At 50.0% G+C, this 11,825-nt stretch overlaps 2 protein-coding genes across 2 annotated transcripts; one reads left to right on the top strand and one right to left on the bottom strand.

The window, feature by feature from the left end:
* Positions 1-4,297: 4,297 nt before the first annotated feature.
* LOC120906635 (tRNA-dihydrouridine(20) synthase [NAD(P)+]-like) lies at positions 4,298-6,773 on the bottom strand. The gene is made up of 6 exons (XM_040318450.1): positions 6,358-6,773; positions 6,141-6,277; positions 5,785-6,070; positions 5,379-5,715; positions 5,054-5,289; positions 4,298-4,974 (listed from the first exon to the last, which is right to left on the bottom strand). Exons 1-6 carry the CDS (start codon positions 6,518-6,520, stop codon positions 4,613-4,615), a joined length of 1,521 nt encoding a protein of 506 aa, XP_040174384.1. The 5' UTR covers positions 6,521-6,773; the 3' UTR covers positions 4,298-4,612.
* A 1,821-nt stretch (positions 6,774-8,594) lies between these two features.
* On the top strand, positions 8,595-10,058 carry LOC120906615 (SREBP regulating gene protein). The gene is made up of 3 exons (XM_040318414.1): positions 8,595-8,913; positions 8,990-9,379; positions 9,463-10,058. The coding sequence occupies exons 1-3, from the start codon at positions 8,812-8,814 to the stop codon at positions 9,700-9,702; spliced, it is 732 nt and encodes a 243-aa protein (XP_040174348.1). The 5' UTR covers positions 8,595-8,811; the 3' UTR covers positions 9,703-10,058.
* The last annotated feature ends 1,767 nt before the right edge of the window (positions 10,059-11,825 follow it).

Here is an 11,825-nt window from a genome sequence, read left to right on the forward strand (position 1 = left end):
TGTTAGACGTTGTTCCTGTCTTAGTGGCTGGTTGCTTTTAGACTTCTGTTCTCGCTCGTATTTGCTTCGATTGGGGATCAATTCAGGTCTGGTGAATTTATACCATACTTTAGCTTGTATCCCTTTTACTCTTTTTTTATAAATATCGAATAATTTATCAGGAGGATTGTTATAAACACTAAAATACAATAAATTATATTCATTATATCCATATATCATTATTCTTTTTCAATTAGTCATAAGTTTCTGATATTTCCAACATGTGCATAATAGTTTAATGGCAATTAACAAAATTCAGTACGACAAAATAATCTGAAAAAACAGGCAATGACTAGCGCGTTAGTTCCAATACAGATGTTTTTAAAAGAAAAGTTGAGTTTGTTTGTCATTTGGGTTGTAGCGACCAGAGCGCCATCTGGTGCGCACACCTAGAACTACCGACAGAAAATGTTTAACGGGCTAGTTAGGCAGGGACTGCACACAAAGCTAGAGCAGGACAAACAGTGGTAGCATGCTGCACCGCAGCTATAAAAACGGTGGCTTGCTCCATACACGCTCTCTCTCGTCCTAAACGTTTCCACATCGACACGCGCATATCCGTCCGACTCCGGCAACTCTCGAACGAACAACACTAATTTTCGCGTCTCTCCCGAACTCACCGTTCCGCGGCTTAAAAGAAAAAAATAAATCGAATTCTACCAAAAACGTAGTTCGCAAAGCGTGTTGCGTGTCTCTTTAAAAAATTAGGGACCACTTTTGTGGCGCCCCTAAAACTGGTGACCCCGACGTGATCCGCAACCGACGCCGCGAATTCGTACGTGAGTGTGTGTGTGTACTACGCATCGCAAACTTGTACCGCGTTGAACGTGTTAAAACGTGCCACCGGCAGCGGAGATCGACGCAGAGAAGACAACGTGTGTGTGTGTGCCTACGACCGGGAGTGCTACCAGCGTTAGAGGTACCGGCAACGCAGCTGGCCTCCTCCCCCCTTTCCCTGTAAAGTGTGCAACGAGCGCCCTTTCATCATTCACAGGACGTTGAGTGCGGGCCGACGAAAAAACGCAGCAACGCCGTGTTAGGGCGCCCGTAGCTACACGCATTCAGCGAACAAAAGAACCCCCCGCACACACGCGCGCCGCCTCGAAGCGAGACAAGCGCGCACACACCATCATCGGCGCATCAGAAATTTTCCATCGAGCTTTCGACGGCTGACGCAATCGACGCAATTCTTGGAAGCGGATCGACGACAATCTCCGCTGGTGGTCTGCTTGACGCCGGTCACCGCCTCGCAAGCTGTTTCTACACCTCGTGCTACTGGGAATTTTCCGTTTGTGTGTGCTTCCATCTACGGGTGCGATCAAGAAGGAAGACACCAACGTCGAGTTGCGCACGCAAAGTATCCAGCCGTAGCAGTAGTGACACATCGCCGCCATCACGATTTTTTCGCTTGAAGGCGAACCCGCTTGGATCCAGCCAACAAGAAAAACGAAGCCGCCATTTTGTCTACACAATTCCGCCGCAAGTAAGAAGACGCCAATTGCTGCTCGAGAAAAAGGACGACGCACACCATCATGCGAACCGACGCACTTCATCGTTCTCACCTCTACCCATGTATGAACGTGGAGACAACCAGGAGTGTTCGCGTCATCATCACCGCTTAACACCATAGACGAGAGAGCCGCTGCCGCCATCATCGTGTTCGCGTGGATCTACCCGACCGGGAGGGCCGCTGACAGCAGGCCCCGCGAAGACGCCACTACGCACGCCGTCACCACGACAACGATCATGCGTCATCATCATCGTGCTATTAAGGTAAGATCCACCCTTTTACGACTAACTGCGAACATTCTGCAGCGATAAAAAATGATGTGCTACCCCAACGTCAATGGGAAACCGCCGCCGACCGCCGACCATGCGGTACCTCGCAACCCACCGATAACCGACCTTGCATCCGGACCGCCGAAGACGACTACCTTCCAGTCCGCGCCAGGCACCCAAGCTTTCTATTAGCTTTCGAACAACCTACCGACCACTACCTATTCGGTCAGGAGGCGTTAACTGCCGGTCTCTTTGCTCGTGCCACCATGGACCGCAATGAGGCAGTACGCAACCGACTTCCTCACCACGAACCATCGAAAACTCTCGACGATTAGTATCAACGGAAAATGATCGCCTTGCCACGTTTCTTCGTCGCTACCGATGCCGACACCTAAGCGATTAATCGAATCGATACCGAATCTGCCGCACAGCGGCCCGACAGAAAGCGCTACACGCTACGTATGCCGAACTCGAAGCAGAATCCCCACATCGACCGCTACTCGAACCCTAAAGCGAGATCCTTCGCCCAACCGATGACACTACGATTCGTTTGGCAGGACCGTAAGGGGGAACAGGATTCGTCTGCTTTCCTGCTCATCCACTTGCCCAGACATCATCGGGTACTTTTTCGCTCAGCCAGGGTAACCGCTACCGACCAGCACCAATCTGCTTACCTGCTGACCCGAACGATATCAAACCGAAACGTATCGACACTTGTTTCAACGTTCCTACAGGAAACCGTCTGGCACTTTGACCGATTGGAATAGTTGCTCGCCCATAGCAACATATCATTCGACCGTCGCCGCAACAAACGTATCACGCTTCATACCAAGCACTTACACAAATTTTCGAAGTTGTTTCAGATCTTTGTAACGGACAGCTACGCTAATCTCCGTCAACCGCCTGAAACCAACCCAAACAACGAACGACCACGACCATATCGGCCTCGTGACACCGTCACTCGATCGCCCGCCGATGACCGGACGCGCACATAACTCCGATGTCCCAACTGCCATCGCCCGAACAACCGTTGACGAGCCGGCAAAACACGACTTCGATGTCTCCGCCGTCGACACCGACCTGAACGCCGAAAGCCCGAAAGTGCACTTAATCGATTTCGCATGCACCGTCGCTACCTGCAGCTACGTCGACCGCCAGCAGCATCGACCGCCAGCTGCACCAACCGCCAGCTGCACCCCACCACCACCTATCCTACGACATATGGAATCGATCGTATCGACCGGTGTTACCAGGGCTCAACGGAAACTCGCCTTCCTCTACGATACCAGTAACACCGCTCTAGGAGGGGAATCCTGTAGCGACCAGAGCGCCATCTGGTGCGCACACCTAGAACTACCGACAGAAAATGTTTAACGGGCTAGTTAGGCAGGGACTGCACACAAAGCTAGAGCAGGACAAACAGTGGTAGCATGCTGCACCGCAGCTATAAAAACGGTGGCTTGCTCCATACACGCTCTCTCTCGTCCTAAACGTTTCCACATCGACACGCGCATATCCGTCCGACTCCGGCAACTCTCGAACGAACAACACTAATTTTCGCGTCTCTCCCGAACTCACCGTTCCGCGGCTTAAAAGAAAAAAATAAATCGAATTCTACCAAAAACGTAGTTCGCAAAGCGTGTTGCGTGTCTCTTTAAAAAATTAGGGACCACTTTTGTGGCGCCCCTAAAGGGTTATCAATATTTTACTTTTATATTTTTTTTATTATTTCACCCATACCGGTCCTAGAACTACTCATGAGTCCATATCAGTCCTGGAACTGAAAGCAAACCCATAAAGGTCCTGGAACTGATGCTGAACCCATACCGAAACTGGAACCGAACATGAACTCATACTATTCCAGAAATAGCTCCCGATTTCATTTATTTTCAAGAAATGCAGCTGTGCAAGATTTGGAACGATACTTGGACCTGGTTAGGGTATGCATCCGATACTATTCCAGTCCCAGTCGACAAACCATATCCGGTAGTAAATGTGCAACGTAGGAATTGGCGTAGGAAATTTAGTAGAATTTGTATAGTGATGAGTTTTTTTGTACAAAATAATGTTTTTAACAATCGTCCAAAAATACAAATAACATATTTTTGACAAGTTTCACAGAATGACATTTTTATTGATTTTTAAAAAGCGTTTTCAAAACATTTTTTAAAGGTTTTATGAGTTTCTTAGCAATTATTGTCAAACTGTTTTTTTCAATATAAAACATTAAAAAAAAATTGCGGTTAATTATTGATTTGAAAATATACACCAGAGTATGTAAAAAGATTGTCAAATAAATATTTTCATTTGCCATGAAAGTCTTATCAATTTAGTGAACAACGGTTCAAATAAATAAAAAAAAAAATTAATCTGATTCTAGGCTCGGTGGTTAATGAATTTAAATATTTACTCAAACATGTTACTATATTTCATACCTTTAAAACATTCTTTCCGAGGAAAAAAAATCTCTTAAGCGATATTCTGAGTAGTGATTTATTTTATAACTTAATAAAACACGGGTAACATTATTTTACAATTTACACAAAATAGGCTTCAGATGAGTTAGTATGAATTTTCATTTACCGACATGATCTAGTTTGCAAACATTTTTGCTAACTTACTGCGCTCGTTTTCTCATCCGGCTCTTCTTGCTAGAAGCCGCAATACGTAAGCTTTAACCATCTTTAAATAACTTTCTGTTTTTTTTTTCTTTTCTTTTCAACTGTACACAAGTGTCATTTATAAGCTTTCCTGCTACCAGCAAACTTCACCTAGCACCCGAAACGGTGAGCATTCAACAGCTTTCAACCATCGGTCGAGCCACCCCGTTCGTTTCACTTTCCCCAGCAGCATCTGTCTTGCTGCTCCCCGTCTGCTCCACCACAGCGGCGGCCGGTCCATTTTTGGCCGGCAGCATCGCACCATTCCGTATCAGCTCGTCGCGCGACTCGACCCCGCGCTTCAGCAGGCACACGAGTGCGGCCGCCTGCTCCGCGTATCGCTTATTCTTCTCCCAGAACGAGCTGGTGTAGCGCTGGCCATCGAACCGGATGGTCGCCCGGAACAGTTTGTCCTTCTGCTGCACCTCGTACTGGGCCCGCGGCAGCCCGTTCCGTACCGCGTGCAGGTAGAGTTTGGATTTTGGCAGCGAATTGTCTGGGAGAGAAAAAAGAACGTGCTTGTTACACTGTGTGGATGGAGTGAGGAAGACAGAAGAAAAAACGCCAATCCATACCGTCAATGAAATTGGACCGTATAAAGCAAACGTTTTCCTCGTTCAGCGGCTCCGGATCGGAGTCCAGCGATTTCTCAAGGCACTGCTTTTTGCTAGCGGTCGGCTCGTTGCCCTCCGCTACCGGGCCACCATCCCCGGACTGCGTGCGTGGCCGACAGGCGCGTCGGCCCTTGATGCCAGCGAAATGATATCGGAGCTGCGTTTCCCGACAGTATTCGCCCATTTCCCAGATATCGCTAAAGGAGAGACAGAGAGAGAGAACAAAACAAAAATATTTCAAGTTAAATGTGAAATAAGGAGGAAAATGGCATCTACAAAACCGCACCATATCTGCTGCATCGTTTGGCTGTCCAGGAGACGGCGCCCGATCGGGCTCTCCTGCAGGCTGCGCAGCATCATCTGCACGCAGTACTTGGTGTTCGAGGGTGAGTTGTCGTACCGGACGGACAGCTCCAGATAGCGCCGAATCACGTCGTCCAGTGGCAGCGGACCGTCCGCCCGGAACACGGAACAGTTCCATTCGGCGGCCCGGGCCACCATCACGCTCGTCGTGGAGCAGCGCTGCGCAAACCGCAGTATATCGTGCCGGCGGGTGATGCTTTGTGAGCCACCGTTCGCAATGACCGGAATGTGCAACGCGTTCGCTACCCGGGCAATGGCGTCTGAACCGGGGGAGAAAAAAAAAACAAATTTAAGCCTCCATGCTCTTCCTCGAAGCGGGCAGCATTTACCTTCATTAACTGGATCGCGCGGTCGCTCCGTCTTGGTGCGCCCGTGCACCCCGATCGCCCGTATGCCGGTGGACTGCAGCTCCTTTGCCAGCGCGACCGTTTCGTCCAGATCGGGCATGACCCGGATCTTGCACGTCACCGGTATCCGCACGCCCTGCACCAGCCCCTCGAGGATGGCCTTGGCACGGGGCAGATCGTACAGCAGGGCCACCCCCATACCGCCCTTGATGGAAAAGTCTTTCGGGCAGCCCATGTTGACGTCAATGGCGGCCACATCGTTTTGCATCTGCGGGCAGAGGATGCAAATTCAAGTAAGCAAGAAAACATGTCCAAACGCACCGCAACCTCCATCCTACCATCTGCCCAACGGCAACGGCCCGCTCGGCCGATGCCGTACCAATCTGCAGCACCACCTTCCCCCGCTCGTCCGGGCAGGTCCGAAACACGACCGTACCGTCCGTGGTGTCGATGTAGTCGATCGTACCGAGCACCTCTGTGGGGCGAAAAGTCCGATCCGCATTAGTGATGGGAAGGGAAGCCGGGAGAAGCCACCGGCACCCTGTTCCGGCTTACCGTTCGTGTGGCGTTCCGCTCGCAGCAGCTTCCAGTCGATGATTTCCTCCGTGTACACCAGGTCGGCACCGTACTCGAGGGCCAGCAGCCGCATCGGCAGCGTGCCGACGCGCACCATCGGGGCCAGCACGAGCTTGTTCCTGTAGTCGATGTCCGATTTCATCCTGCTGGCCGGGATGCTGGTCGCATTCGTGGCGGGCTTATAATCACAACGTGGCGCGGGGGGTCAAACGGGAGTTTTCGTCCACCCACGGGAGGTTCGCTTGCTGTAGCACCAAACTTTATGTATTGGGGTATTTTTCTATTAATTTTCAATAGACTTTGCAGCTGTTTATGCGATGTTCCGGTCGCGTGGTGAGTGAACCACCAAATCAAGCAGGCCAGGGCCCAGCCGAGAACTGTCAAACCCGTTCGAGAAATTGCGAAGCGCAGCAAAACAACCAACCGATGTTACCCGTACAGTAGTGATGGGTCATACGACTCCAATAACGGATCAACCCGGAGTCGGGTGCAGCTAGGCCGGAATCGATTCCGATCGGTGGGTGCAACGAGTTCAATAGGTTCATACGAGTTCGGTAGGTTCATACGATTTCAATAGGTTCAGTAGGTTCAGTAGGTTCATATGAGTGTTGTAGTCTTACCCCCTCATTCGAGATTTTGAACGGTCGTGCGACAAACACGCACTCCTCTTGTCTTTCCAAACCCGCGCGCTCCTACCAATGTAGTATTTGTCAAAATTTTGCGCTGTTCATCGGACACACACTCGCACTCCACCAACCTTCAATACCCAAACACTCCCTCCACCAATTCTCGTTCCGAGTGCGATTCCAACACTCACCCTCCACCAAGCCTCAACAGCCTACCTCAAGCCAAAACGCCCCTGCCATCTGACTGTTTAAAATTTATCGCACCGATTTATGCCATCCTTCTGAGAAAAGGACACTACCCAAGCGCTACCGATGAAGCTTAAATGACTGGAAAATCGAATATCCATATAAAAAAAAGAAACCTCCTTAGCTTTATTGGTTTGCTCAATAGATGGCGTATTACAATTCATCATTAAATTGCTGTCCTTTTCTTGCAACGTGTTTCGACAAGTTTCATCTAATCATGACCTATGTAGCCTTCTAACTTTGTGAGCAAAAAATCTATATCGTGTGGTCGTGTGGTCAGATATGTGGGTATCAACACCAACGACCATTACTCAAATCTCACTTGCCTCAGTGCTGATGGTTATATTGGAATTTACTATTTAACCATTCGTATCAACGTTCTAGTTCTATCGATGCAGAATTTCAATACGAAACCATAGAACAGTACAGAAGGAATGAGAAAGCTCTCCACGCGAGGAAGCTCCACTGGTGGTTGGGTATCCCACCAACAAATGGTACCACCAGCTTTTTGCTATTTTTTGAACGTATGAGTCGTTTGCCGTCTGCTAAACGAAATCTTTTTAAATTCCGTTTAGGTTGAGGGCTTGCTTCGTTCAGAGCCCGTGTTAGTGACCGTTTTGTAGATTTGTGGTACTTGGGTAGTTAATCAACCAAGCCGACTGAACGCGTATGAACCTATTCAACTCGTTGCACCAGTGGCGGATTTAACGGTGCGCGGACTGAGCGTCCATCACTACTGCACAGGTTACAGGCATGCTGTTGGGGCTCGTATTGTTGGTATGGTTTTTTTCTTCTTTGGCTCAACAACCGATGTCGGTCAAGGCCTGCCTGTACCCACTAGTGGCCTTGGCTTTCAGTGACTAATTGATTCCCCCCCATAGCAGGATAGTCAGTCCTACGTATGGCGGCGCGGTCTATTTGGGGATTGAACCCATGACGGGCATGTTGTTAAGTCGTACGAGTTGACGACTGTACTACGAGACCGGCTGGTTTAGTTGGTATGGTATGGTTTTAGTGTATGAAAATTAATAAATGCGGCAACATTATTGCTTTGAAAGCATCGTGCGATTTTTTCTTTCACTATTTGTAACACATTGACTGTAGGTCTATTTTACATAAATTTAAAATGATAAAAAAAACTGTACGAATCAATTCACACCCCCAGCTTCCAACGCTGAGAATTACCTGTTCTGTTTGGGAATGAAATAATCCAATCCGACACACACACACAGAATAAACACTCAAAGCCGAATAGCTTTTGTGCGCATCGCTCGGTTTGACGTTTGGGAAACCCAATAAACAAATCTATCTACCCACACACAGACACACACGCACACAGCTTCAAACGTCAAAGGTACGTTTGTTTACATTCATCTTGCCGTGGCGTAAAGTGCGTGTTGGGGTGCTTCATCAAGAAACAGACACGGACAAACAAACCGTCTCGTCCTTTTGCGGTGTGTTCCGCCCGATTATGAGCGTCCCGGGTACGGCGGGAAGCTCGGTGTGCCGGTAAAACGTCAACAGCGACCGACGCACGGCTAGGCATGCCAGGCCCGCCAGGATGTGTTATGTCGTGATCGCAAAGTTCATCCGTCGGCGGCTGGTGCTTGCGATAATCTTTCTCCTTTCCCTGTCCTACTGCATGGTGCACCTGATACGAAAGGTAATGCCTGGGGGGATGGGGCCAGTTGTTCATGTGTGTGTGTGTGATTGATTTTTTTTGCGTTCCCTCTTCCCAGAGCAACAACCTCAGCCTGAACGGGGACTATCTGCAGACGCAGCTGCTGCTGCGCAAAAACATTATCTGGACCAAAGTGCGGCACACCGGGCAGCCGGGTGCACTGGGGGCGGAGGTGCTGCCTGTCGGCACGGCCAACGAAACCGACGACCAGCCAGCCCAGCCGGCCAGCTGCCGGAATTCGATCCAAGGCCGGTCGCTGCTTGTCGATGACCGTGGGTACGTGTGCCCGCGGGCCGACCTGCTCGCGAACGGCTGCTGCAGCGCTGGGAGCGGCGGCACCACGGCGAACGCGGACGCAGGCCGGCTCTTCCCGTGCCGCACCTGTCTACCGAACCGCTGCTGTGCCGTGTACGAGTACTGTGTGGCGTGCTGCCTGAACCCGGACAAGGTACGCAGGGCCGTGCTTTTCCCCCCTCTGTGTCCGCATTCATTGTATCACACCGTATTTCGTGTATCGTTTTGCCGTTTTAGCGACCGATCCTGGAGGAGGTGCTGGCCAAAGCGAACGGCCGACAGGTGGCCCTGTACGCGGAGGTGACCGACCAGTTCGAGCTGTGCCTGACCAAGTGTCGCACCAACTCGCAGTCGGTGCAGAACGAGAACAAGTACCGGAATCCGGAACAGAAGCACTGCTACGGTGAGATGAGCGAGGCGGCGTGGGCTTCCGCGAGCGGCAAGGACGCGCAGAAACCGCTCCCGGACGATCCGTGAGGGGACGCAGGACCGTAGGAAGGCAAAAAACTAAAACGAAAGCTAAGCGATAGGTTAAGTGTGAAAAGTCAATTTTATATTACACACTGATACGCGCACACACACATTCACACACATGCGCTCGCGCTCTACTAGGCGCCATTAGTGCGCTTTTTGTTGTTGTCATCCGTCCACTACTGGCTGGCCGTTTTGTGTATTCCCCTCCTCGCCACTCTTTAGAGAAAAAGGGATGCGGACGTGGAAAACTATGCGCTCATGTGTGTGTGCCTGTGTTAATGTGCGTGTGAATGTATGGCTAAAATAAAGACAACCCCGTGTATTTGTTAGAAGATAAATCCTTAACAGCAAAAACCAAACCGCCTTGATGTACGTTTATAATTACACGAAACATTATTTCCAAATTTGTTTTTGCGAATATTTTGGTTTCTTTGCTTCTAAAAGCTTGTTTAAGAAAGTAATTACGTTTCTAGCGAAGAAAAAACATTGTTATCCTTTGATTACGCATCTCGCCAGTGCCCGAGGTGGATGAACGTATTACGTAAACGCCTCCGCCCACCAAAGACCAACGGTGACGGGTGGCGCGCTCCGCTAGAAACTCCCTGCCGAAGGTCCCCGAGAGAAAAATGATGCATCTCCTTTTATACGATCTTTGTGTCAGCGTGTGTGCGATGCGAGGGCTAGTTTATGGGAGCCGACATCAAGCGTAACGTTGGTTTTTTTGTTTTTCTTTTGGTTCCCCATGCCGACGCTTTGCTCCGATTGGATTAAACCCATCTCTTGCTCGCTGTCCTTTTGTCCCTACGCGCATCCATCCACCTAGCCTCGCAGGGACATCACAGTTCGATGATGGTAATTATTATGATTATGTTACCTGTTGCATTTACCGAACCCGTCGTTTCACCGTACCGTTGGGCCGTGGGGTTTACCCACACTAGTGATGGGAAAAATGAAGTTTTCGTCGGAATCGATTCAGGATAGTAGGTCGGGAATCAGTTTCTGGAATCGATTCCAGAATTAGCTCCGGAATTGGTTCCGGAATTGGTTCCGAATTGGCTCCAGAAACGGAATTGGCTCCGGAATCGGAACCGGTTCCGGAATCAAATTCGGCTCCGGATTCGAGATCGGTTTCGGAATCAAAATTGGCTCCGAATTCAAAACCGGTTCCGGAATTGAAATCGGCACCAGAATCAGAATTGGCTCCGAGATCAAAATCGGCTACGGGAAGTCAGTTTTGGCATTCTCATAAGAATAGACGTTTGGATCTAATGATGTTACGTATTGATAGCAGCAAAGAATCAAAATTTACTTGTACTTGAACCATTCTCATAGAGATTTCCAGACTGATTTCGCGAATGAAACTTCTTATTTCAATTCAAGTCTTGATTCTCATTCGGAGCTAATTCCATTTACTGGAGTCAATCCGATTCCGTTATCGGGGCAAATTGCGATTCCCAGGTCAATTCCGATTCCGGAGCCGATTCCGAAATCGATTCCGGAAACTGATTCCGGACCTACTATCCTGAATCGATTCCAGAAAACTTCGGAGCTAGCCGCAATCGATTCTGATGAAAACTTCATTTTTCCCATCGATTCTTCGAAATAGGGTCCAGATACGTCTCCGCAAGCTGCTCCGGAATCGGAATCGAATCCAGCATCGAAATCGGCTCCGGAATTGATTCCAGCATCGGAATTGACACGGAACACGGAATCGGAATCGGAATCCGTCGAATTCCGAGCTCCCACCACTATCCCACACACCAACATGAAGATGCCGCCCATTTTGCCACACGATCAGCACCACCACCACCCCGGGGCCGGTTTCGGTTTGGGTCCGAGATCAACCGACGGCTCGTCACGTTGCCGAACCGGATCCGCCGAAAGCAGCGTCCCTAAGACGGACACACTGACACACACGCACAGGCGCGGGTGCAGCAACAAGCAGCAGTGGGGCCGGGATGGGTGATGCGCATGCCCGGTGCGGCACAAGGATACTACCGCGACCGAAGCCGGTGCCCCGGAGAGCATGTGTGTGTATGTGTGTATGTGTGTGTGCGCGTTTTACGATGCTACCACGAGGCTCCGGACGGTGGCCGTACCGCTCGCGGACGTCAGTCTTGGCGGTG

The sequence above is a fragment of the Anopheles arabiensis genome, chromosome X (assembly GCF_016920715.1).
Source record: "Anopheles arabiensis isolate DONGOLA chromosome X, AaraD3, whole genome shotgun sequence".
NCBI classification, from domain to species: Eukaryota; Metazoa; Arthropoda; class Insecta; order Diptera; family Culicidae; genus Anopheles; species Anopheles arabiensis.